This window comes from Ornithorhynchus anatinus, chromosome 2 (assembly GCF_004115215.2).
Source record: "Ornithorhynchus anatinus isolate Pmale09 chromosome 2, mOrnAna1.pri.v4, whole genome shotgun sequence".
Classification (NCBI taxonomy): domain Eukaryota; kingdom Metazoa; phylum Chordata; class Mammalia; order Monotremata; family Ornithorhynchidae; genus Ornithorhynchus; species Ornithorhynchus anatinus.
In genome coordinates, this window is record NC_041729.1 from 155,709,384 (window position 1) to 155,736,864 (window position 27,481).

Below are 27,481 nucleotides of genomic sequence, written 5' to 3' on the forward strand. Positions count from 1 at the left end.
GAGGGCGGCTCCGGGTTCTTTAGATTGGGTGTCAACGAGCCGAAGGCCAAACAACGAGGCAGAGTGATGAGTTCTGCCTCTTTACTGGGTATACTCACATAGCTGGAGCTCAGTGAGCAAACAAAGGAGGGGGTCCCAGTCCTAATCAGCAGGGCAGGCTCTGCAGGACTCAAACTAAATGCCTACAACTAATGATAGCAACAGTGTCTCATTTACGAAGCCCCCTCATACCGGTCAGCCCCCTCATACAGGTCTATCTGATTGGGACAGTTCCCGTTCCTCAACCTTGTGGCTTAGCAGTCCTGTGTCCTAGCTGTGGGCCGCTAAGGCGGAGGGAGGGGGTGAATTCCCAGTTAGGGCACTTTTCCCACAATAGTGCTCTGCACACAGCTGGTATTCAGTAAATATCTACTGATTGGAAACAAGAGCTTGGGGTTTGTCAGAGACGATGATAACAATAATAATAATAACGCTAACGATCGTAATTGTGGCATCTGTTAAGTGCTTACTATATAGCAAACACTGTTCTAAGAGCTGGGGGGGAATACAAGCAGATGGGGTTGGGCAGAGTTCCTGTCCCACACAGAGCTTACGGTCATAATCCCCATGTTACAGAAGAGGGAATTGAGGCCCAGAAAAGTGAAGTGACTTGCCCAAGGTCTCACAGCAGACAAGTGGCGGAGGCAGGATTAGAACCCAGGTCCTTCTGACTCCCAGGCCCGGCCTCTATCCACTAGGCCAGAGATGGCTAACCCAACATCAGTATCATGCTAAACGATCACTTTAAATCAGTGGATCGACGCTGTATTACTGTACCAGCCAACGAGTCAATCAACCAATTATATGTACTGAGTGCTTCCTATGTGCAGAGCACTGCATTAAGTGTTTGGGAGAGTACAGTTCACTGGAAATGGTAGATGTGATCCCTTCCCAGACAATCAATAAATCACTAGCATCAATTCTGCGTTCTAGACTGTGAGCTCGTCTCCAGATTGTAAGCTCGTCCGGGCAGTGAATGTGTCTGTTATGTTGTTCTACTGTACTCTCTCAAGAGCTTAGTACAGTGCTCTGCACACAGTAAGCACTCAATAAATATGATTGACTGACATTATTCTGTGCACAGCACTGTGCTAGGTGCTTGGGAGAGTACAATAGAATTAGTAGAGCTTACAGTCTAGCAGGGGAAAAGGACACTACAATAAATCACTACCAAAAGCAATGTTTGAAGGACGGGGAGAAACAAAGTCTCAGACGAGGCTGGGTCGCGGCTGACAACTGGGAGTCGGTTGCCAAGGTCAGACCTGCATGGCGCCCTGCCATCGACATAGGAGAGGCTCTTTTTGAGCCAAAACTTCGTTAGGCTCTAACGAGAGTCAAGGAGGCAAAGGGAAATCCCTCAATAGGAACGGCAGACATTAAACATAACAACACAGCAAAGCGTCAGCCTTCTCGGTGGGTTGGCGGGGAGATTGCGGGTCCCCCATTAACTCCCTCCGTCTAACACACACCTGTGGGTGAAATCCACCCTAAGGGGTGTCATTCATTCACTCGTTTGTTTGTTCGTCCATTCGATGGGATTTAATTCTTCTCCTTTTGCGACAACACCCCACTATTTGGGTTTTTATTTTGTGCATTTGCCCTTGACTTCCATGATGTCGTAGTGTTTTCTTGTTTTACTGCTCCCGTTTCCAGTCATTTCACCGTATTTATAGATTGTGGAGGCCAGGGACTGTGCCTAATTTCCACCTGTGACTTCTTTCCCAGAACTTAATACAGTAATAAGCACTCAGTAAATGCCACTACTATTACTAAACACAGCCTGGGGTAGAACATAGTTGCCAGATTTTCATTTTGAGCATGAGGGCGACAAGGAGCGAGGAATTTTAGAGGTTATTAATATTCTGATATTTGTTGAGGGATTACTATGTGCCGAACACTGTTGTAAGCGCTGGGGTAGATACAGGGTATTCAGGTTGTCTCACGTGGGGCTCACAGTCTTAATCACCATTTTACAGATGAGGTCACTGAGGCACAGAAAAGTGACGAGGCTTGCCCAAGGTCACACAGCAGGAGGCGGGATTAGAACCCATGACCTCTGACTCCCAAGCCCAAGCTCTTGCCACTTAAGCCATGCTACTCAGATGAGGACGAGGATCAATCCACCAATCATTCAATTTATTGAGTGCTTACTGAGTTTTATTTTTCATTCATCTATTTTTTTAATTATTATTTATTTATTGAGTACACTAAGTGCTTGGGAGAGTAAACTATAACAGAATTGGTAGACACATTCCCTGCCCACAACAAGATCGCAGCCAGAGGGGGAGAAAGTCATCAATATAAATTAATAAATGACATATAGGTAGGTATATAGGTGACACAGGTGCTGTGGGGCCGAAGGAGGGGTGAATAAAGGGAACAAATCAGGGTGTGGGAGAAGAGGAAATGAGGATTTAGTCAAGGAAGGCCTCTTGGAGGAGAGGTACCTTCGAGAAGGTTATAAAGGTGGGAGGGTAATTTTCTGTTGGATACGAAGAGGGAGGGGGTCCCAGACAGAGGCATGGTGCGGGCAAGAGGTCAGCAGCGAGAGAGACAAGATGGAGGCACGGGGAGTAGGTTGACGTTAGAGGAACGAAGGGTGTGGGCCGGGTGTGATAGAAGAGCAGTGAGGTGAGGTAGGACGGGGCAAGGTGACGGACTGCTTTAAAGTTGACGGTAAGCAGTTTCTGTTTCCTTGACTCTATTTATTGCCACTGTTCTTGTCTGCCCGTCTCCCCCGATTAGACTGTAAGCCTGTCAGAGGGCAGGGACTGCCTCTATCTGTTGCCGATTTGTACATTCCAAGCGCTTAGTACAGTGCTCTGCACATAGTAAGCGCTCAACAAATACTATTGAATGAATGTTTGATGCGGAAGTGGATGGGCAACTCCCGAAAGTGCTTGAGCAGTGGTGAGGCATGGACTGAACCTTTTGGAGAAAATCGATCTGGGCAGCAGATTGAAGTGTGGACTGGAGCGGGGAGAGAAAAGAGGCGGTTAGGTCAGCGAGGAGGCTGAGTAATCAAGGCAGGATAGGATATAAGTGCTTGGATTAGCGGGGAAACGATTTGGATGGAGAGGAGAGAGCAGGTTTTGGCACTGTCGTGGAAGATGCACCGACAGGATTGAGTGATAGATTGAATACTGTGTGTTGGATGAGAGATGACTCAAGGTTAAAGCTAAGGTTGCGGGTTTTGGAGACAGGAAGGATGGTGGTGCTGTCTACAGTGATGGGATAGCTTAGTGGATAGAGCACGGGCCTGGGAATCAGAAGGTCTTGGGTTCTACTCCCGGCTCCACCACTTGTCTGCTGCGTGACTCGGGGCAGGTCACTTCACTTCTCCGTGCCTCAGTTACCTCATCTGTAAAATGGGGATTGAGGCGGTGAGGCCCACATGGGACAGGGAGTGTGTCCAACCTGATTTGCTTGTAACCACCTCAGCGCTTAGTACTGTGACATCTATCAGGTGATGTACATCAATCAATACATCAATTAAGTACCCAGGAGAGTACAGTATTGCAGAGCCCGTTGACGCATCCCCTGCCACATAGAGCTCATAGTCTAGAGTGGGAGACAGACATTAATATGAATAAAATAAAATAAACATGTACCCAAGTGCCGTGGGGACTCCCCTTTGAGTCTGACACCACTTTGAATCAGAACTCAAGCCCTTTGGTTTTATAGATGATCTTTCCCGGACGTTTTCCAGGGCAATAGACAAATTATCATCAAAGTGACCGAGTCCTGGTTGAGGTAGTAAAAAGAGCAGAGTCTGTGGCGGTTAGATTCAGAGCGGCGGCTACAATTTCTCCTTCCTCATTACGTTTGAATCCAGGCTGATATTTCTTCCAAAAGTACTTGACTGGTGCAGGGGCGGGGAGGAGTTGTGGAGCAGAGATGAGATTTCATTACGATCTGGAACACATCATAAAAGGAAGTATGAAATTTGAAATGACAGCAGATCGAACTTAAGCATGAATCTTTCCCTGAGTGGTCCGACCACCTAAATGAAAACGAAATAATCTCTAGAGTTTCAGATTATTGGAGTCATTCATCAGCGTCCAAAATAAAGTGTAATAAACTGGAGCTGGGGTAATAAACTAGCTCTCCCCTTCAAAGGCCCACTGAGAGCTCACCTCCTCCACGAGGCCTTCCCGGACTGAGACCCCCTTTTCCTCTGCTCCTCCTCCTCCCCTCCCCATCTTCCCTATTCCCTCCCTCTGCTCTACTCCCTTCCCCTCCCCACAGCACTTGGGTGTATTTGTACATATTTATTTTTCTATTTATTTTATTGATTTGTACATGTCTATAATTCTATTTATCTATTTTGATGCTATTGATGCCTGTCTACTTTTTTTGTTCTGTTGTCTGTCTCCCCCTTCTAGACTGTGAGGCCACTGCTGGGTAGGGATCGTTTCTATCTGTGCCGAATTGGACTTTCCAAGCGCTTAGTACAGTGCTCCGCACACAGTAAGAGCTCAGTAATTGGGATGGAATGAATGGAGCAGCCTTGAGGTAGTGATCGCAGGCTCAGCTATGCCTTTCTGCTCATAAGTGGGCTCCAGTCCTTCTGCTGAGAATAACTCAGACTCAAACCTAAAGCGGACCCAAGCATGGGCCCTCGGGTACCATGGTGACTGCAAGAACTCAGAAAGAGGCCGTCCTTCGATCGGCACTGCCGTGGTTTCTGAAGCGACGAATATAAAATCATCCCCCCTGCCGCCTCTGACCAAATTTACTTTGGACTTAAATTCAGGGGACCAACCCCTGCCCGTTTCTCTAATGAATGATGTATCAATCCATCATATTTAATGAGTGCTTATTATGTGCAGAGTACTGTACTAAGCATTTGGGAGAATACAATACAAAAGAATTAGTAGACACGTTCCCTGCCCTAATGATCATATTTATTGAGCACTTAATGTGTGCAGAGAACTCTACTAAGCCCTTGGGAGAGTTCAATATAGCAGAGTTGGTAGATACGTTCCCTGCCCACAAGAAGCTTACGGTCTAGCGGGAAGGATGAAAGTCGTAGTGAAAAATGTACTCTGACCTTTCCAGTGGGGTTGGTATCAAGAGGGGATTTGTTTGCCACCCTAACCTTGCTGTTTGATTCTAGTCTAAGCCCTTTTTTGTGGCTACTTTCTCTAGTGAAGTATATGTTTGTTGAATCAACCCCAAGATGCATTTTAACCAGGCTGCAATAATAATTATCATAACGTTGGTATTTGTTAAGCGTTTACTATGTGCCAAACACTGTTCTAAGCGTTGGGGGAGATATGAGGGAATTAGGTTGTCCCACATGGGGCTCACAGTCTTCATCCCTATTTTCCAGATGAGGTAACTGAGGCCCAGAGAAGTGAAGTGACTTGCCCAAGGTCACACAGCTGACAAGTGGTGGAGCCGGGATTAGAACCCACGAACTCTGACTCCCAAGCCTGGGCTCTTTATGACTTCCCACTTGACTATCAACTTAGTCTTTCTCGGAAATATTTCCCACACTACATGTTGTTCTCTGAGGATCCTGAGAAGCAGCATGGCCTAGTGGCCAGAGCATGGGCTTGGGAGTCAGGGGAGTGGGTTCTAATCCGGGCTCCTCCACTTGTCTGCTGTGTGACCTTGGGCCAGTCATTTCACTTCTCTGTGCCTCAGTTGCCTCATCTGTAGAAGGAGGATTTAGACTGTGAGACCCACACGGGACAATCTGATTACCTTGCATCTACCCCACAGCTTAGAACAGTGCTTGGCACATAGTAAGCGCTTAACAAATACCATTATTATTATTATTATCACTACTATTTAGTTTCTCCAGACTGTGAACTCCTTCGGGCAAGGAATGGTTCATTCATTCATTCATTCATTCATTCATTCATTCAATAATATTTATTGAGCGCTTACTATGTGCAGAGCACTGTACTAAGCGCTTGGAATGTACAAATCGGTAACAGATAGAGACAGTCCCCGCCCTTTGACGGGCTTGCGGTCTAATCGGCGGAGGCGGACAGACAAGAACAATGGCAGTAAATAGAATCGAGGGGAAGAACATCTCATTAAAACAATAGCAAATAAACAGAATCAAGGTGATGTACACCTCATTAACAAAATAAATAGGGTAATGAAGATATATACAGTTGAGCGGAGGAATACAGTGCTGAGGGGAGGGGAAGGGAGAGGGGGAGGAGCAGAGGGAAAGGGGGAAAAGAGGGCTTAGCTGAGGAGAGGGAGCAGAGGGAAAAGGGGAGCTCAGTCTGGGAAGGCCTCTTGGAGGAGGTGAGCTTTAAGTAGGGTTTTGAAGAGGGGAAGAGAATCAGTTTGGCGGATCTACCAACTCTACTGTATTGTACTCTCCCAAGTAGTCAGTGCAATGCTGTGCACACCGTGAGCATTCACTAAATGCCATTGATTGATTAATTGATTAGATGATACTATCCTGCCTACAATGGCTTGATCATTTTTTGGAGCACCAGAGATGTGATTCTGTAGGCAAAATAAATATTTGTGTCGAGTAAAAACTGTTTAATGCTTTATGGACCAATTCTTAGGCATTTTCCTGGATCTGGAGATAAACTCCAAATTCATTAACTCTACTGAAATTGCAAGCCTTTTTTATAGTTCCCTGGAAGACTCATATCCATGGCTGGAGCGCACTTGTTAATAAAAGTTTGGAAAGCTCAGTATGCTGTAGTCTGCTCCGAACAAGCTGCTAACTAGCCAGAATGTCCACGTATTGGACATAGGGAACAATAGGCCCAATGAAACAATTCCTGAGAAGAGGCAGATACTGACGACGATGGCATTTGTCAAGCAGTACTATGTGCCAAGCACTGTTTTAAGCACTGGGGTAGATACTAGATCATCAGGTTGGACACAGTGGGTAGGGAACGAGTCTACCATCTCTGTTGTATTGCACTCTTCCAAGCGCTTAGTCCAGGGTTCTGCGCCGAGTGAGAAGTAATAATAATGATAATGACGGTATTTGTTAAGCACTTACTATGTGCCAAGCACTATTCTAAGTGCTGGGGTAGATACAAGGTAATTAGATTGTCCCACGTGGGGCTCACAGTCTCAATCCCCATTTTACAGATGAGGTAACTGAGGCACAGAGAAGTGAACTGGCTTGCCCAAAGTCACACAGATGATAAATGACAGTGCCGGGATTAGAACCCACGGCCTCTGACTCCCAAGTCCGCGCTCTTTCCCCTAAACCACACTGCTTCAAATAATCGGGTTGGACACGGTCCCTGACCCGGGGGGGCTAACACTCTTAACCCCCTTTTGCAGAGGAGGTAACTGAGGCCCAGAGAAGCGACTTGCCCAAGGTCACACAGCAGACGAGTGGCGGAGCCGGGATTAGAACCCATGACGGTCCGACTCCCAGGCCCAGGCTCTATTAGGTCATGTTGCTCAATATACGGCACTAATTGAGTGACTGAATCATCGATCTGCCTGGCCACAGTTTGCGCATCAGGACGACGGGGAGAATTGGAGAACGGTCCCAGTTAATGCAGGGTGTCTGGTCTCTATCCTTTGTCTTCTCTCCCAACTTCCACCATTTCAGTGTCCTTAATATTTGGAGTAAGTTTTTCCTCGTTTCTCTTTGGAGGAGACCATCTGGTTTTCATGACAAGAACCAATCCATCTGTGCACAGGTCTCCACTAGCCTGATGCAACAGCTTGTGCTGTCACGCACGGCAAGCCGTGGCTTCTTGAGAAGCGGCGTGGCTTAGTGGAAAGAGCCCGGGCTTGGGAGTCAGAGGTGGTGTGTTCTAATCCCGGCTCCGCCACTTGTCAGCTGTGTGACTGGGCAAATCACTTCACTTCTCTGTGCCTCAGTTCCTTCATCTGTTAAATGGGGATTAAGACTGTGAGCCCCATGTGGGACAACCTGATAAACTTGTATCTACTCCAGAACTTGGAACAGTGCTTGGTGCAAAGTAAGGGCTTAACGAATATCATAATTATTATCATTATTATTAATATGGAGTTTGGCCATTTTCTCTGGTCGTGGGTTCCTACCCAATGGTGAGTTTCAATACAGCAGAGTTGGACATTCATTCACTTTACTGGGAACTGGGTCTTACCTGGGGTTTGGGAACAAAATAAAAAGAAATCCATTGAAAACAGAGGCATTCAGACCTTTTAAAGAATACCTAGGTTCTGAGATGAAATTGATAAAAAGTTGGAAAGGGATCTTTGGAGAAGCTCAATAAAAGTGCTGATTGATGTTGTGCTAAGAGAATGAGGGTGGAGAAGGAAAAAGCAAGTATAATTTGAAAAGGACAACTAAAAATGAAAGGAATCAAAATCCACCGTTTGGTCGAAGAAGATGGGAGTTAGGTTTAAAGTAAGATGCACAAAGTGACGCTCTTAACGCATCTATAGGTCAGTGGAATTGAGTCCCAGATTTAGCCGTCCTTGTTCTCCCATCCGAACATACTTAGGTCAGGTCAGTTCTAGGTAAACAACGTCAATGCTAACACCACGTGGAACTTGGGAATAAATGAAACCTTCACAATTATCACTTTTTGTTTACCTCTTTTGGTGGTTCTAATACATGCTGATTATTAACTCTCTTTGGCAGTAGAAGTAAACAAAAATCCGGCACTTTTGTCCAAGTTATACATCAACTTGCCGGTGAATAACTTCCTGTGAGGCAACCAGTAACTACATCTATATAGAGGTAGTTATTGATCTAGAACAGTAAGCCAGTGGTCTGGCTTCAAATCAAAGTAGTTCTGGAGGGACTTGATCTATTTCTGGAGGGACGTGATCTATTTCATCTGTTTAGAAGATGAATTATTCCAAAATTATTAGGAGTGAATAGTGTCAGCTATTTAACTTCCTCAGTTAAAATGTCATCAGGACTAATAATGGACAAGTCACAAGCCACCCTCTAACCAGAGGAAGTGCATGTGTTTAGAATAACGGTAGCACGTATCTTTTTTAATAAAACTAATATGGTGGAATTTCTTCTTCTATAATATTTGTATTTTAAAAGTATTATATTCCACATTGTAACCACCTACCGTTAGGTAACCTGCTTCTTAATTGATAAAGAATTAGAAAAATGGCCAAATCTCAGAGCGGGAACACAAAAGAGAAAGCACACTGCCATCTCCTGGAGCAAAACTAACCAAGCTCAACTTCAAAAATCCAGAATGCTGGGGATGTGAATATTGCTTCATTTTTATGATTGAGATTTATAGATATTTTCTTTTTTTCTTAATGGAGAAGGAGGAGTAGGAAGAGGACGAGAAGGACATACAGGATAAAGGAAGATGAAAAGGAGGAAGAGTAAGAGGACAGGGAGGATGAGGAAGGAGCAAGGGGATAGGGAGGAGAAGGAGAAGAAAAAGGAAGAACACAGTCAGGAGGAGAAGGGAGGAGGAGGAAGAGAAAATGGACAGCGAGGAGAAGGAGGGAGAAAAAGGAAGAGGGCAAGAGAAGGAAAAATGAGGAGGAAGAAGAAAAGAGATGAGCATGGATTGGACAGGAGACATACCAAACATGATCATCATCGTCATTATCGTCGTGAGCTTAGTACAGTGCCCCACGTGGGGCAACCTGATTACCTTGTATCTCCCCCAGTGCTTAGAACAGTGCTTGGCACACAGTAAGCACTTAACAAATACCAACGTGATTATTATTAATAAACACTAAAAGAGATACGAGATAGGTTGAACACAGTCCTTGTCCCGCCTGGAGCTTACGGTCTAAGAGGGAGGGAGAGTCAGTATTTTGTGCCCATTTTATAAATGGGGAAACTGAGGCACAGAGACTTGCCCAAAGCAAGTCACCCAGCAGGCAGGTGATGGAGCCAGGATTAGAACGCCCAGCTCCTGTCTAGCTGGCCTGCGTTCTTCCCACTAGCTCACATTTGTCTTTGTCTTCCATGGGGCTCGCAATCTAAGGGGGCGGGGATGCGGCGGTTTAATCCCCATTTTAATCCCGGCCTGAGAAGCAACGTGGCTTAGTGGATAGAGCAGGGGCCTAGGAGTCGGAAGGACCTGGGTCTAGTCCCGGCTCTGCCTTTTGCCTGCTGTGTGACCTTGAGCAAGTCATTTTACCACTCTGGGCCTCAGTTCCCTCACCTGTTCAGTGGGAATTGAGACTGTGAGACCCATGTGGAACAGGGACTGCGTCCAACCCACTTTGCTTGTATCTAGCTCAGCACTGGCACATAGTAAGGGCTTAACAAATACCCCAGTTACTATTATGATTTTACAGATGAGGAAACTGAAGCCCGGACATATTAGGTGACTGGTCCGAGGTCACACAGCAGGCAATCGGCGGGGGTGGGATTAGAACCCGGCACTGCTGAGGGGGTTGGGGTCAGGTCCTGGAGGCAGAGGTTCAGGGTGAGCGGGGTGGGCACCACCTCCGGCGGGCGGGCGCACAGCGGTTGGGAGGTGAGGGGTGGCATCACGGGGGCAAGGGTGTAGTGTGGGGGTGGGGAGGAAATGGGGGCACGAGAGCAGCTGACTGGGGCAGGGCGTCAGGGGTAAGATCAGGGGCACTGAGGCAGGGCAGAGGCCCAGAGGAGGGGTTATGCCCTACTGAGAGCTCACCTCCTCCAGGAAGCCTTCCCAGACTGAGCTCCCCCTTTCCCTCTGCTCCCCCTTGCCCTCCCCTCAGCACTGTGCTCATTTGTATATATTATTGATTACCCTATCTAGTTTGTTAATGAGGCGTATAGCTCTTTGATTCTATTTATTTTGATGATGTTTTGTTTTGTTCTGGTTTGTTCTGCTGTCTGTCTCCCCCGTTTAGACCGTGAGCCCGTCACTGGGCAGGGATTGTCTCTATCTGTTGCCGAACTGCACGTTCCAAGCGCTTAGTACAGTGCTCTGCACACAGTAAGGGCTCAATAAATATTATTGAATGAATGAATGATGGGGCAGAAGCCCCTGGGCATAGGAAGCGTGGGGGCCAGGGCAGGAGGAAGGGGCCAACGGCATAGAAGCAGAGAGCACGGTTACAGCAGCGGAAAAAATTGGCAAGTACCCACTCACCGGAAGTGGTGCCTATTAGATCCGGCACTTATTACGGTGTCCTCTTCCCCAAGAGAGCCCTCCGCTCTTTTGATCCCATCCAGTTTTCTCAAGTCATCATGCCCCGTTTAGGCTCCAGACCCAAATTTCCTTCTCTTGATGGCCGAATAGATGCCCTCGAAACCACTCTCTCTACTGAACCCGATCCTCTCGCTCCTCTATCCCTTTCTCGATCTTTTACCAGCAACTCACATCCCTGGATCACCTCCACAGTCCGCTTCTCTCACTCCCGTGCGGGAGCCGCGGGGCGACGGTGGCGGAAAAGTCGACGTGAGGCCGGCCTCGTCCACATCAACCGCGTCCTTGTGTGCTTTAACTCCGCTTCCTCCTCTGCCCGGCGAAATTATTCAGCTCAATTTGTGTTCAATCTATCACTAAATCCCATCCGTTTAGCCTTCACGACGTCACTAAAATCCACCCTTTCCTCTCCATCCGAACAGCTTCCACATTAATCCAAGCACTGATCCTCATCTTACCTTGATTACTATATCAACTCCCTTGCTGACCTCCTGTCTCTCCCCACTCCACTGGACACTTGGCTGTGATGTCCATATCGCTTCTCTACAAAAATGATCGGGAAGAAACTGCGGTGGTTACCCGCTCACCTGCGCATCAGACCAAAACTCTTCACCACCAATTTTTAAGTACTCCATCACCTTGCCCCTTCCTACCTCACTTCCCTGATTTCCTACCACAACCCGGCCGGCACACTTCACTCCTCTAATGCCAAACCTACTCACTGTGCCTCCATCTCTCGTCCGTCTCGCTGCCCATCTCTCACCCACGTCCCGCCTCTGGCCTGCAGGCAGGAGAGGGAAAACTTTCAGGGACTATGCTCTGAAAGCTCCCTGATGATGACCCATTGCTTCAATTCTAGGAAAACCAGCGGGCCCGGACCGGGCTCTTTGCCTCCTCGTGAATGGGAATTGCTTTGCCCCGATTCATGAGCAGCTCTCATTTTAATAATTAATTAGAGTTTCTACTATGCTGTTACCAAACCAGTATTTATGAACAATCCAGTAACAGACAATTGCTCCAGTCTTTTTTCTTCGCTAAAATCGCTCACAAATTAGATAACAAATCTGTTTATTGATTTTGGAAACAGATATAGAAGTATTTTAGCACATTTCCCATTCTTTATTATTAGCATAAGTATTAGTAAGAAGCAGCTTGGACTAGCGGGTAGAGCACAGGCCTGGAATCAGAAGGACCTGGGTTGTAATCCCGGCTCCGCCATTTGTCAGCCGTGCCTTGGGGAAGTCACTTCACTTCTCTGTGCCTCGTTTACCTCATCCGTAAAATGGAGATTAACGCTGTGAGTCCCTTATGGGACAGGGACTGCGTCCAATCTGATTACCCTGTATCTACTGCATTCATTCAATGAATCGTATTTATTGAGCACTTACTGTGTGCAATGTACTAGCCGCTTAGGAGAATACAATATAACTATAAACCGACAGGTTCCCCGCCCACGAGCTCACAGTCTAGAGGGGGAGACAGACAGTAATATAAATAAATTACAGGTACGTATGGAAGTAATGTGGGATTGGGCTGGGGATGAATAACGGGAACAAGTCAGGGTGATGCAGAAGGGAGTGGGAGAAAATAATCAGGGAAGGCCTCTTAGGAGAGATGTTCCCTCTATAAGGCTTTGAAACAGGGGAGAGTAATTCATTCATTCATTCAATAGTATTTATTGAGCGCTTACTATACAATTTGGCAACAGATAGAGACAATCCTTGCCCAGTGACGGGCTCACAGTAATTGTCGGTCACATTTGAGGACGGAGGGCGTTCCAAGATCCGAGGCAGCATGTGGGTGAGGGGTCGACGGCGAGATAGACGAGATGGAGGTATTGTGAGAAGGTTAGTTTTAGAGGAGCGGAGTGTGCGGGGTGGGATGTAGAAGGAGAGAAGAGAGGTGAGGTAGGAGGCGGCAGGGTAATGGAGTGTTTTAAAGCCAATGGTGAGGAGGTTTTGTTTGATTCGAAGGTAGTGGGCAACCCCTGGGGTTACTTGAGGAGTGGGAAAGATGTCCTGAATGCTTCTGTAGAAAAAATGATCCCCAGCTCTTAGAAAAGTGCTTGAGACACAGTAAGAGCTAAACAGATGTCATCATCATCACTACTATTATGGTATAAGTTAAGTGCTTATTATGTGTCAAATACTGTTCTGGATACAAGCTAATCAGGTTGGACACAGTCCCTGTCCCTCATCAGGCTCACGGGGAAACCAGGAAACTGAGGCGCAGAGACGTGAAGCGACTTACCCAGAATCACACAGCGGGCAAGTGGCAGAATTGGGATTACTAAGCGTTTAGTCCAGTGCTCTGCACACAGTAAGGGCTCAATAAAAAGGATTGAATGAATGCTGAGGATCCAGATGACTCCCAGTTCCAGGGTCTTAGACCATGCTGCTTCTCATTCTCTTTTTTTAATTGGCATTTCTTCAGTGCTTAGTATTCATTCAATTCAGTCGTATTTATTAAGTGCTTTCTGTGTGCAGAGCGCTGTGCTGAGTGCTTAGGAGAGTACAATACAACAATAAACAGACACATTCCTTGCCCACAACAAGTTGACAATCTAGAGCGTCTAGTCTACAGTCTAATCCGTGTCAAACACGTACGTACTAGGGTAGGCACAAGTTAAGTATGCCAGACTCAGTCCCGGGACTAATCTAAGTAGGAGGGAGGGAGAACATTTGACAGTGGAGGAAACTGAGGCACAGAGAAGTTAAGTCACTTGCCCACGGTCACATAACAAGCAATTGGCAGAGCCGGAATCAGGAGCCTGGTCCTTCTGGCTCTCAGTCCTGCGTTCCTTCCGTGAGGCCATAATAAATCTCATTCTGATAATCTTTTCTCTAGAGAAGCAGCGTGGCGCAGTGGAAAGAGCCCGGGCTTGGGAGTCAGAGGTTGTGGGTTCGAATTCCGGCTCTGCCACTTGTCAGCTATGTGACTGTGGGCGAGTCACTTCACTTCTCTGGGCCTCAGTGACCTCATCTGTAAAATGGGGATTAACTGCGAGCCTCACGTGGGACAACCTGATTACCCTGTATCTCCCCCAGTGCTTAGAACAGTGCTCTGCACATAGTAAGCGCTTAACAAATACCACCATTATTATTATTATCATTACCCTAACAGCACACAGTTAGGGTTTAACAAATGTGATAACTAATAAATGTCACAGTGATAGCCTTCAGGAGCCAGCGTATCGGGCTTAGAAGAGTTGCTAGGAATGCATGACGGATACTGAAGTGCCTACGTTTGCTAAGGAATTGAGAGTTGCTTATATTCTCAAATGGAATCTAAAGATTCGTCACTATCGCTCCAGCTTTATCCACCGAGGATGTCCATTAGGTTGTTGATTTTAGATCCAGCAGGTGGCAAGAAAGCAGCAGAAATGAAGAACCCCAGGCACGTGCCCTTTAGGGGTTTTCACTGGGCTGTAATTAGGTTTATTTTGGTTTAATACCTTTAACATGTCGCAGCAGCCTTTGTTGTTGAGTCAGGGGCATGCTTTCTTACCTCATTTGATTTTCTGTGAACGATAAATAAGAGTTCTACGTCATCAATGTGAGGTTCATCCTCACTGTAACGTTAATGCGGGTAGGAACACTGCCCCTCGGGGGATGATGATAAAAAAGAAATACATCTGCTTGTCAGTCAGTACACCTCCATTCATTTTACAGAATGTTTTCTCTCAAAACCCTTTTCCCTATAAAACTAGATGATGTAGTTCACGAGCCTTTCGACCAGAAACCCTAACTCTTTCAAAGTGCACTTAGATGAGTTTCAGCCCTAAATAAACACATGACTTTAATGGTAATAAGGTTGGTATGTGTTAAGTACTTATTATGAGCAGACCACTGTTCTAAGCGCCGGGGGAGATACAGGGTAATCGGGTTGTCCCACCTGAGGCTCACAGTCTTCGTCCCCATTTTACAGATGAGGTAACTGAGGCACAGAGAAGCGAAGTGACTTGCCCACAGTCACACAGCTGACGGAATGGGATGGTCCCAAAATAATAATCTACTCTATCGGAAGAACCGTTAACACTGGTTGAAGACAAACAACTGGTATTGTTGATTAATAATGATAATAACTGTGGTATTTGTTAAGTGCTTACTATGTGCCAGGCATTGTACCAAATGCTTGGGTGGATACAAGCAAATCGAGTAAGACTCAGTCCCTGACCCACATGGGGCTCACAGTCTCAATCCCCATTTTACAGATGAGGTCACTGAGGTCCAGAAAAGGGAAGTGACTTGCCCCACTTCACACAGCAGACAAGTGGCGGATCTGGATTAGAACCCATGACCTTCTGACTCCCGGGTCCCTGCTCTAGCCACTGCACCACCCTGTTTACCTAAAGAAGCAGCATCACCTACTGGAAAAAGCCCCAGCCTGGGAGTCAGAAGCCCTCAGTTCTAATCCCAGCTCTGCCACTTATCTGCTGTGTGCCCTTGGGCAAATGGATTAACGTCTCTGTGACTCAGTCTCCTCATCTGCACCATGAGGATTCGATATCTATTCTCCCTCCTTCTTAGACTATGAGCCCCATGTGAGACCTGATTAATTTATATCTAACCCAGTGCACGGTGCAGTGCTCGGCACATAGAGAGCGCTTAACAAACACCACAATTATCATTATTAATATAAAGAATGAAGCTATTTCTGATCTATAAATTTGTCTTTGTGGGGCAATCAGCTTGTCCCGGGTTTGTGAAATTACAAAAATCATCCCCTCTCCTATAACATTAGAATAAATGTGATAATGCCCAGGGGACATTGGGACAAAATTCGAAAGCTCTTAATATATCTGTGGCTGTGCTTGGGAACTAGAAAAGATCACTGGACTTTCCAGTTAAGGGTAGTAAAACTTTCTCCACGTAGCCTGTGATAGGCAGGAAATTCAAATATTAGCTCTTCCTTGAAACACTCTGCATGGAACCCACAGAAATTGGAGATTTTGCCATAACCAAACATTTTTGAGTTCTCATCAAATCCGTAACTAAAATTAGGCACATATACATAGACCGCTAACATATCGATTCTCCTCTGAATACTACCTCGATTTATATCGGTTAATATTCGGGATTCTCGCTTCACCGATCCTTTCAGGTAAACAAAATATTGTTCTAAATCGGATTGCCGGTGTTAATCTGAAAAAGGAATCAATTCTGAGCTTCGCCATTTAAATCTCTGTGATTTTCCAGAGGGTCTACCAAGGAGTAGCAGCATATCTGTTTCACCGCTTTTCCACAAAGAAATCAATTTGCCTATATTACCTCTCTGTGATATATAACCTACCCAGCAGTGAGTCACACCCAATGTGTTCCTCAGTCTTAAATCACCAGATTCTCAGACAGAATTGGAGACGGGGGGAATTGGAAAGGATGAGAAAAACTTCAGGAACTTCTTTAAACCAGAAATGACAATCAAACGCCTCAACTTCTTCCATAAACAACCCTCTCCTCTTCTTCGTTTTGCCACCATTCATTTATTCATTTTCTTAACTCGCATTTATGGAGTGCTTATGGTGTGCAGAGCACTGTAGTGAGAGTTTGGGAGAGTACAAGATAACGATAAACGGACACATTCCCTGCCCACAATGAGCTTCAAGTCTAGAAGGGAAGACAGATGTGAATATAAATAAATAAATGACAGATATCTACCGAGGTGCTGGGGGGCTGGGAGCGGGGATGAACGAAGGGAGCAAATTGGGGCGAGGTAGAAGGGAGTGGGAGAAGAGGAAAGGAGGGCATAGCCAGGGAAGGCCTCTTGGAGGAAAGGTGCCTTCAATATTCATTCATTCAATCATATTTATTGAGCTCTAACTGTGTGCAGAGCACTGTACTAAGCTCTTAGAAAGTACAGTTGGGCAATAGAGGCAATCCCTACCCAACAACAGGCTCACAGTCTAGAAGTGGGGAGAGACAACAGAATAAAACAAGAAGGCAGGCATCAATAGCATCAAAATAGATAAATATGTACACATCATTAATGAATAGAATGACATATATGTACAAATATACACAAGTGCTGCGGGGAGGGGAAGGAGGTAGGGCAGAGGGAGGGAGGAAGGCGATGGGGAGGGAAGAAGGAGCAGAGGAAAAGGGGGGGCTCAGTCTGGGAAGGCCTCCTGGAGGTGGGCCTTCGGCAGGACTTTGAAGGGGGGAAGAGAGATAGTTTGGCAGACGGGAGAAGGGAGGGCGTTCCAGGATAGCGGTGGGACGTGGGCCAGGACGACGGCGGGGCAAGCGAGAACGGGGCACCGTGAGGAGGTTAGCGGCAGAGGAGCGGAGCGTACGCGGTGGGTTGTAGGAGGAGAGAAGGGAGGTGAGGTAGGAGGGGGCAAGGGGATGGACAGCCTTGAAGTCCAGAGTGAGGAATTTATGCTTGATATGGAGGTTGTTAGGCAACCGCTGGGGGCTTCTGAGGAGCGGGATGACAGGCCCAGAGCGTTTCTCTAGGAAGATGATCCGGGCAGCAGAGTGAAGTATAGACTGAAGTGGGGAGAGACAGGAGGATGTGTGCAGAGCACTGTACTAAGCGCTTGGAAAGTACACCTGGGCAACGAAGAGAGACAATCCCTTCCCGACAACGGGCTCACAGTCTAGAAGGGGGGAGACGGACAACAAAACAAGTAGACAGGCATCAGTAGCATCAGTATGAATAAATAGAATTATAGATGTGCACATGTATACATAAGTGCTGTGGGGCAGGGAAGGGGGGAAGAGCAAAGGGAGCGAGTCGGGGTGACGCGGAAGGGAGGGGGAGCTGAGGAAAAGGGGGGCTCGGTCTGGGAAGGCCTCCTGGAGGAGGTGAGCTCTCACTAGGGCTTTGAAAGGAGGGAAGAGTGATTGTCTGGCAGACGTGAGGAGGGAGGGCGTTCCAGGCCAGACGTGGGACGTGGGCCGGGCGTCGGTGGCGACACAGGCGAGATCGAGGCCTCCCGGGGCCGTGCTCTTTCTAATAATGATATTGGTATTTGTTAAGCGCTTACTATGTGCAGAGCACTGTTCTAAGCGCTGGGGTAGATACAGGGTAATCGGGTTGTCCCACGTGAGACTTAGTTAATCCCCATTTACAGATGAGGTAACGGAGGCACAGAGAAGTTAAGTGACTTGCCCACATTCACACAGCTGACGAGTGGCAGAGCCGGGATTCAAACCATGAGCTCTGACTCCCAAGCCCGGGCTCTTTCCACTGAGCCACGCTGCTTCTCGGTAACAGAACAACAGACACCTTTAAGGTACGCGATGTGGCCGTGACTGCGGGTCCCCTATTCAGCCAGAAAAACAGTCACTGGTGAATTTTACCAACCGTGGCGTCGTCTTTGAATAGAGTCACACCCTGTCCACGTTTAACTTCCTCATCTTAACTTGATCAGTGTATAGATCCACCAGAGTGGCACTTACATCCCTATTTTTCACGCTTCAGATATGTGGAAAAGAGGAGTACCTACTCTAGGTTAGAGGTAATTTTCTAAAATTCAGTGTGACTCTGTGAACCCTTCCGTAGTATCCCTTCATTCAATAGTATCTATTGAGCGCTTACTATGTGCAGAGCACTGTACTAAGCGCTTGGGATGAACAAGTTGGCAACAGATAACTAACACGACTTATCAGGGTACATATTCAGTGACAGTAATGCATATACACGAGCTAATCAGTATACACTAGTGATGATAGTCATACTAGTAATAATAATAATAATAATGACGGCATTTGCTAAGCACCCGTATACATGAGCAGGGTTAAGGTCTTGACGGCGCTAGTCTACCATCCCTCTCCTAGATGGGCCCGCAGGAAGCTAGTGGAGAAAGCCCTCCCGCCCCATTCCGTGGCTTTCGTTGTCCCTGTGTAGTACTCCTTAATACTGCTTGGAATCCTCTTGCAGGTTTAAGTCGAATCGGGACTAGTCTATACGGTGGATAGGAACCAAATCCGAAAACCTCTCGGTAGAACGATTGATTTTAAATAGGATTTTTAATCACGACCACTTAACTTGGCCGAGACGCATGCTAAAAATCGATTTTGGAGACATTCCGTGATGGGTGTGGTTTTATAATGGTGGCGTTTATAGTTATAACTACAGTTTATAGTTATGCTGAGAAATGATTACGACCGTGTAATTTTTTTAAGGGAGATGGACTCATTTCTTTATCAGAAATAGGACTGGAGCCTAGTTTTTGCATCTTTTAAAAATTTGATAATTCCTGCAGGGCCGTCCTCTGCACCTCAATCAATCATCAGTTTTTTTTAATGGTATCTGTTAAGCGTTTACTATGTGCCAGGCACCGCACTAAGTGTCGGGGTAGATACAAGCTACCCGGATTGGACCCGGCCCCTGTCCACGTACCGTTTACAAGCCGAATCCCCATTTTACGGATAAGGTCACTGAGGCACGCAATAGTCGCGTGCCTTGCCCAAGAAGCAGCGTGGCTCAGTGGAAAAGAGCACGGGCTTTGGAGTCAGAGGTCATGGATTCGAACCCCAGTTCTGCCACTTGTCAGCTGTGTGACTTTGGGCAAGCCACTTCACTTCTCGGTGCCTCAGTTACCTCATCGGTAAAATGGGGATTAAGACTGTGAGCCCCACGCGGGACAACCTGATTCCCCTGTGTCTACCCCAGCGCTTAGAACGGTGCTCGGCACATAGTAAGCGCTTAACAAATACCAACATTATTAAGGTCACACAGCAGACATAGGGCAGCATGGCTTAGTGGATAGAGAAGGGGTCTGGGAGTCAGAAGGACCTGGGTTCTAATCCCGGCTCTGCCACTCGTCTGCTGTGTGATCTTGGGCAAGTCACTTCACTTCTCTGTGCCTATCTTACCTCCTCTGTAAAAAGGGGATTAAGACTGTGAACCCCATGTGCGACAGGGACTGTGTCCAACTTGATTACCTAGCATCTACCCTAGTCCTTAGTACAGTGCCTGACACCTAGTAAGCGCTTAACAAATAGAATTGTTATCATTATTATGTGGAGTCATAATTAGAACCCAGGTCCTTCTGACTCTCAGGATCATGTATTATCCACTATCCACCCCTGATAACAATAGTAATAATGTCGGTATTCGTTAAGCGCTATGTGCAGAGCACCGTTCTAAGCGCTGGGGTAGATACAGGGTAATCAGGTTGCCCCGCGTGAGGCTCACAGTCTTTATCCCCATTTGACAGATGAGGGAACTGAGGCACAGAGAAGTGAAGTGACTTGCCCACAGTCACACAGCTGACAAGTGGCAGAGCTGGGATTCGAACTCATGACCTCTGACTCCCAAGCCCGGGCTCTTCCCCCTGGGCCACGCTGCTTCTCTGACTAATCCCTCATTCCCTCATCCTATTTTCCTACCCCGAGGGGCTGCCCACACATTGCAACTGGGACTACGTGAGCTCCCTGAGGGGCAGCGGTCCAGCCAGATTTCCACCTGCGCATGCTCTCTCGGTGCTCACTGCAATGTTCTGCACACTGTAAACACTTAATAAATACCGTTACTACTACGTCTTATGGCGTCGCGTTGTCTCCGTCCCCTAGATTTCAAGGACAGATCTCTCCCAGAACGCCCCACCTCCATCTGCAAACATTCTGCTAGTGGATCCGTAGTTTTCTTGATAAAAATCCAGAAGTGGTTTCCCATCGCCTCCTTCCGCGCAGTAAACTCGAGTCTCCCCCCTCGACTCTCTCCCCTGCCTCTGTTGCCCGGCACGGGGGAGTTTTGACTAGTAGCAGATGGCCTTCCACTGGCTAGCCACCGCCCAAGCTAGGAACGGAATGGACAGGCCGCTGCCTGACTCTCCCTTCCAGAGTCGAGACTGGTAGCGGCCTGGAAACTCTCCAGGGGCCACCCTGAGAGGTAAGAGCTTAAATAGTATTATTATTATCTGACCGATTCCCACTCTCCCCAGCATCACAGCCCCCCTGATCATTCAATCCATCAATGGTATTTATTGAGCATTTAGCATTTAAAGCGCTTAGGAGAGGACAACAGAACAGAGTGGGTAGACATGTTCCCTGCACTCCTTAACATCGACTCCAAAGAGGTCTCCTCCACTAAGCTCTCATTTTCCATGCTGTCTCTTTTCTACATCACCTATACAATAATAATAACGTTGGTATTTGTTAAGCGCTTACTATCTGCCGAGCACTGTTCTAAGCGCTGGGGTAGACACGGGGTGATCAGGTCGTCCCACGTGAGGCTCGCAGTCACTTCTCTGTGTCTCAGTTCCCTCATCTGTAAAATGGGGATTAACTGTGAGCCTCACGTGGGACGACCTGATTACCCTGTATCTCCCCCAGTGCTAAGACCAGTGCTCATAGTAAGCGCTTAACAAATACCAACATCATTATCCCCATTTTAACACATGAGGGAACTGAGGCCCAGAGAAGCGACTGGTCCACAGTCACACAGCTGCCAAGTGGCGGAGCTGGGATTCGAAGCCACGACCTGGGGAAGCGGCGTGGCTCAGTGGAAAGAGCCTGGGCTTCGGAGTCAGAGGTCATGGCTTCGACTCCCGCCTCTGCCACTTGTCAGCTGGGTGGCTGTGGGCGAGTCACTTCACTTCTCTGGGCCTCAGTTCCCTCATCTGTAAAATGGGGATTAACTGTGAGCCTCACGTGGGATGACCCAGCGCTTAGAACAGTGCTCGGCACATAGTAAGCGCTTAACAAATACCAACATTATTATGACCTGATTACCCTGAATCTCCCCCAGCGCTTAGAACAGTGCTCGGCAGATAGTAAGCGCTTAACAAATTATTACGATCTCTGACTCTCAAGGCCCGGCTCTTTCCACTGAGCCACGCAGATATACTTGGATATGTATTCTTTAAGCATTTGCTATTCACCCCACCCTCAGCCCCAAAGCACCTTGGCTTCCTCCAGGTTCCAAACTCCTTGTAGCTCACGTACTCTCCAGCTCTTCCTATAGTGCTCTGCAGACAATAAGCACTCAATAAATACCATCCACTGACTGCCTGAGGTAGAGAAAACCTCCAGCAGAGATTTCTTCCCATTCTTCTCTGAGTTAACCCCACCCCGTTTCCAGTGGACAATGCTTAATTCCTTCTTTGAAACTGACTGTGGACAAAAGAGTATCTCCTATATCCTTGCAACATTCCTCCCCTGATAACTAATAAACATGAAAAAAAAAATCAATGTTTTAGGACCAGGTAATCAAACTGATTTTACTTTTTTTTTATTGACTGAGGCCCCGGAGCAGAAACACACAACGTATTGATTCGGCCGTAAAAAAGTAAGTGAACTTCTTATTTTCTCTTCATGGGTTAGACAGAAATTTCTTAAAGGCAGTTGGGCTAATAATTCGTTTTCTAGTCCGTTTTAGAAATAAAAGTTAGGAGGGGAGAGACTGGAGGAGGTCTAGAATGGCTAGCTAGACTTGCTGGGGCGGAGTCGGGGGGGCAGGGGAGAGCATTCCCCCCACCCCCAATACTGAATGTAAATGTTTTCTGCTATTTTTGAATCAAAGTTTCTAAAATAAATTCTCCTCTTAGGAGATTTCCATGTTTACTTCTTTTCAAGGTAGCAATAACTGCTTGGTTATGGTACCTTTTTTACAAAGAAAAGGGCCAAAGGAACTGTAGCGCGGGGACAACGAAAGCCACGGAATGGGGCGGGAGGGCTTTCTCCACTAGCTTCCTGCAGGCCCATCTAGGAGAGGGATGGTAGACTAGTGCGGTCAAGCCTTAACCCTGCTCACGTATACAGGTGCTTAGCAAATGCCATCATTATTATTATTATTTCTAGTATGACTATCATCACTAGTGTATACTGATTAGCTCGTGCATATGATGTTGGTATTTGTTAAGCGCTCACTACGGGCCGAGCACTGTTCTAAGCGCTGGGGTAGACAGAGGGCAATCAGGTTGACCCACGTGGGGCTCACAGTCTTAATCCCCATTTTACAGATGAGGTCACTGAGGCGCCGAGAAGTGAAGTGACGTGCCCACAGTCCCACAGCTGACAAGTGGCCGAGCCGGGATTCGAACCCATGACCTCTGACTCCAAAGCCCGGGCTCTTTCCACTGAACGTGTACCCTGATAAGTTGTGCCGAGTCCCACCTAGGAAAACGGTGACCGACAAAGGCCAGGATCCACCTCATCAGCACCCTTAGCAACAACCGACAACCGACCACCAACCGTAGTCCTGAGGCCCCAACTCGTCAGCCACCCCGGCAACGGTGGATCCCTGACTGCCGCCCGTGGCCTCGAGACCCCAGATTATCAACAGACCCGACCGGAGTGAATCACCGGCCATAAACCCAACACCACGCTTGCCAAACACTTCGTGCCGAAGACTCCTTCGGCCACGGGGCGGCCGCTGACCACCCGGAGCCGGTAACGAAGGAGATCGGTTTATAATGAGGCTAATGAAGACGACGACAAACCGAGGCGGAGCGGCACGTGATAATTTCATTCATTCATTCGAGAGTATCTATTGAGCGCTCACTATGTGCAGAGCACCGAACTAAGCGCCCGGAGCGGTAATCCAATCCGGCACACGGACAGGTGGGACTTGAGGGGAGGGGTCGGACAAGAGGGAGGGACTCGGTGCGGCGTCAGCCAGGGAAGCGGGGCCGGCGGGAAATAGACGGATGGGCTCATCCTCAGGTATTATTATTATTATGACGGTGGCATTTGTTAAGCGCTTAGTGTGTGCGAAGCACTGTTCTAAATGCTGGGGAGGATACAAGGAGATCAGGTCGCTCCACGTGGGGCACACAGTCTTAATGCCCATTCTACAGATGCGGTCACCGAGGCCCAGAGAAGTTAAGCGACTTGCCCAAAGTCACACAGCTGACAAGTGGCGGAGTCGGGATTTGAACCCATGATCTCTTGGCCTTTGGTTACCAAACAACCACTGACTTCTTGTTGCAACAAAATGAATCAAAGGCTGGCCTAACCTGACTCGGTACTTGAGATATTTTCCAACCCTAGTCTACGATGACCCCTTCACCTTGGGGAGACACCGGGGCTTCATTTTTCTTTTTTTAATGGTGTTTACTAAGTGCTCTGCACACAGTAAGTGCTCAATTAATACCACTGATTGATTTCCAGTCAGTAAAAGTGCAAAAACAATTCAACCTTGAACTCTTTGTCCGCCCGGGCTTGGGAGTGAGAGGTCATGGGTTTACCATTACCATGTATCTACCCAGCACTTAGAACAGTGCTCTGCGCGTAGTAAGCGCTTAACAAATACCAACGTTATTATCATTATTATTATTATCTACTCGAGGAGGGGAAGCCGTTCGGTGAATTCCGCTTCCTCCGTCTCCTCCCGCCAACGCTCGGCGCCCGGATTTCTTTTGCCTGCCCTGTAGGGGCCCTACCCCGAGCTGGTCCACGGTTACAAGACGACGAGTTGGCACCTACAGGTCCGAGGGGCCCAAATGCGGCCTATTGGAAAGAGCACGGGCCTGTGAGTCACAGGACCTGGGTTCTAATCTTGCCTCCTGTGTGACCTGGGGCAAGGCACTTTACTTCTCTGGGCCTCAGTTTCCTCATCTGTAAAATGGGGATTAAGCCTGTGAGCCCCCGTGGGACAACCTGATTACTCTGTATCTACCCCAGCGCTTAGAACAGTGCTTGGCACATAGTAAACGCTTAAATACCAACATTGTTGTTATTATTATTAGAACCCCGTGTGGGACGGGGACTATGTCCTACTTGATTGTCTTACATCTAACGCAAAGCTTAACGGTGTAAAGCATATAGCACTTAAATACCGAAATTATTATTACCTTTGCTTTTCAAAAGGCACGATGAGCGCTATTTTAAAAATACTTGTCAAGGTATTTTTAAAAAGAATGTTATGAGACCACTTGATTCCTTTCTTTCCAGGAGGTTGGCAACATGGAGAAGGCATTTATTTTCCTTTATGATTTTTTTTTTTTTAAGTGATTACTATGTTCCAGACACCGTATTAAGTGGTGGGGTCGATACAAGCTAATCAGGTTCTCAATCTCCATTTTCCAGGAACACAACGATACTGCCTGTGATGTCACAACATGGTTTCAGGTTCTGTCCTTTTCAAAAAATATTCCCTAAAATTACATGTTACTTAATGTTTACTGAGTGTTCACAAACACTGCTCACAACAAATGAAAACCTCTAGGAGTTTATATTTCAAAGGAACATGTCCCAAACATTATAATCTTGTGTAACAACCTTTTTAGGTGAACCTCAGAAATTACTACGTAAGAAAGTTTGAAAACAATGTAGTTCTACGGATTATTTTGGTTTAGCTTTTAAAGAGCACATTCGTCTGAAACGTATCTGCAAGTTATTTATTTCCTTCTCACAAAAATTATAAATAGCAAACATTACCTTTATACACACTGCTAGTGCAAATCACTACTCTATTCAATGCATTAACACTGAAAGATTTTCCATTTTTGGCATACGACTTGGGGCACCTCAAGAGCAGAACTCGATATCCTTTATTATAGTCTTCGGTGGAAAACACGAGCTTGCGTACAAAAATACAGGCTGTGCGCGCTACTAAAAAGCCAAATTAACAACCGTATTTTCTCTTGATCTCTTCAACAGAATTATCCTTCAGTCCTGACTTGTCCATATGATTCAACAAGACACGTGCAACTAAAAGAGATGGAAAAATGAAATAAAGCTATTATTTTTGCCTTAATTCTTTTTTTAATTTTAACTGATGGGGCAAAGAATATACTATGGACCTAAAAGTTTGCCTTAAAGGCTCCATGATGACAATAAAAGTTAAGTAAAATGGAGTATCCAAATTATCCTGAGTTTTAATAATAATAATAATGTTGGCATTTGTTAAGCGCTTACTATGTGCAGAGCACTGTTCTAAGCGCTGGGGTAGACACAGGGGAATCAGGTTGCCCCACGTGGGGCTAACTGAGGCACAGAGAAGTTAAGTGACTTGCCCACAGTCACACAGCTGACAAGTGGCAGAGCTGGGATTCGGACCCTTGACCTCTGACTCCAAAGCCCGTGGTCTTTCCGCTGAGCCACGCTGCTTCTAGAGTTTTAGAATAACTGGTTCCGGATTAATGTCACGGCAAGCATAAACCCAACATAGAGACCTGCCACAAATGGGCCACAAAAGGCAACTAACAGTAGCTTGTTCTCTTTAACAAACATAAACGGAGCCAAAGGAACTGGGACAGCTAAGAACCAAATCAGCTGGGGCTCCCTTTCACGGTACTTACTTTTCTTTTCAGCCTCCGACATGAACATTACTGCCATATCAAACCTCTTCAGTTCCGACAACCGTTGTAATATTTCAAGGATAAGAGATGGACTTTCTTTCCTGAAATGATGGGACAATGAAAACAGCTTATTGAGAAAATGCATCCGCAGTCCGCTTGGGACCTGATTTCTGTTGAGGCTGACCGTCTAAAGCGGCAAGATTAAAGGATATTAAAGTTAACACTTTCACTGCACCGCACGGATTCCCATATTTTTACACAGATATGGGGCACTTATTTTGCCTATGTTACAGGAGGAGATCCCCTGAAGGATGCAATAACAGAAAAACCATATTGTGCCCAGGTCTCTTCATTTAAAAAGAAAATATCGAATGCAGTGATGCAGCTGATCATCTCTTGCATCACAGCAGGGTTCCCCGACCACAGTCCCATTTTCTTTATAACCGCCCACTTTCACTGTTTCTGGGTTTTTCAACTGGGCTTTCCTTCAGGTTCCTGTTCCCGTCGGACACAACGGCGAACCACCTCACTGAATGGTGAAAATGAGAAAATGACTAGGGTGGCGCTCCAGCCACGGCCGTTCCAGATAAAGTCCAACGGCAAAACTTCAAAAACATAAAACAGCTATAAAACTGAGCCGCTCAACTTACTCAATGTAAAAGTCATGCAGAATTGTCAAAATCTGGTTGAACACATCTGGATCTAAGGACCTTTGGAACAACTTGGGATAGAGAGAAGGCTCAATTTGCTAGAAGAGGAAAGAGAATGGAAATATTATCGATCTTCTGAGTAAAATGCATTTTGTGAACATGCACATCCAATTTATGTGACGAACAATTGTTTAATAGAAAGATGTTTATTAGAAGCATACTTGGGCCTCAGTAATACATTTCTTACGCGTCAGGAGGAATAGTAATAAGACTAGCATCTAGTAAATGCTTACTCTTTGCCAAACGCTGCACTGAGAGAAACGTAGATAATTTATTAGGCAACAAAGCACCAGGAAGCACAGAATTCATTCAAATGAGCAAAAGGTAGCACATTTGGAAAATGCAAAATGCATCCAAGTGATATAGGAATTGGCCTGAACTATCCCAACTGGGTGAACAGCTTTCAAAAGTTACCTATAAATGTGCCTGTCTACAAATTTTGGAACTGGTCATTTGTGACTGAACAGAAA

At 46.6% G+C, this 27,481-nt stretch overlaps 1 protein-coding gene and 1 long non-coding RNA gene across 4 annotated transcripts in view; one reads left to right on the plus strand and one right to left on the minus strand.

Moving 5' to 3' along the window:
- The window catches only part of LOC120638238, a 322,336-nt gene extending 299,298 nt beyond the window's left edge, over positions 1-23,038 (plus strand). Inside the window, exons 4-5 of the long non-coding RNA XR_005659796.1 lie at positions 22,302-22,346; positions 23,020-23,038. This is a non-coding gene — a long non-coding RNA (uncharacterized LOC120638238). The remainder of the gene's footprint in view (positions 1-22,301; positions 22,347-23,019) is intronic.
- A 2,339-nt stretch (positions 23,039-25,377) lies between these two features.
- RPAP3 (RNA polymerase II associated protein 3) overlaps positions 25,378-27,481 on the minus strand; it is a 45,607-nt gene continuing 43,503 nt past the window's right edge. For all 3 annotated transcript variants that reach the window (XM_029056411.2, XM_029056410.2, XM_029056412.1), the window contains 3 exons: positions 26,952-27,049; positions 26,302-26,402; positions 25,378-25,711 (listed from right to left, as the gene is read on the minus strand). In XM_029056411.2, the coding sequence (XP_028912244.1) occupies positions 25,626-25,711; positions 26,302-26,402; positions 26,952-27,049 (285 nt within the window). In that variant the 3' untranslated portion in view covers positions 25,378-25,625. The remainder of the gene's footprint in view (positions 25,712-26,301; positions 26,403-26,951; positions 27,050-27,481) is intronic.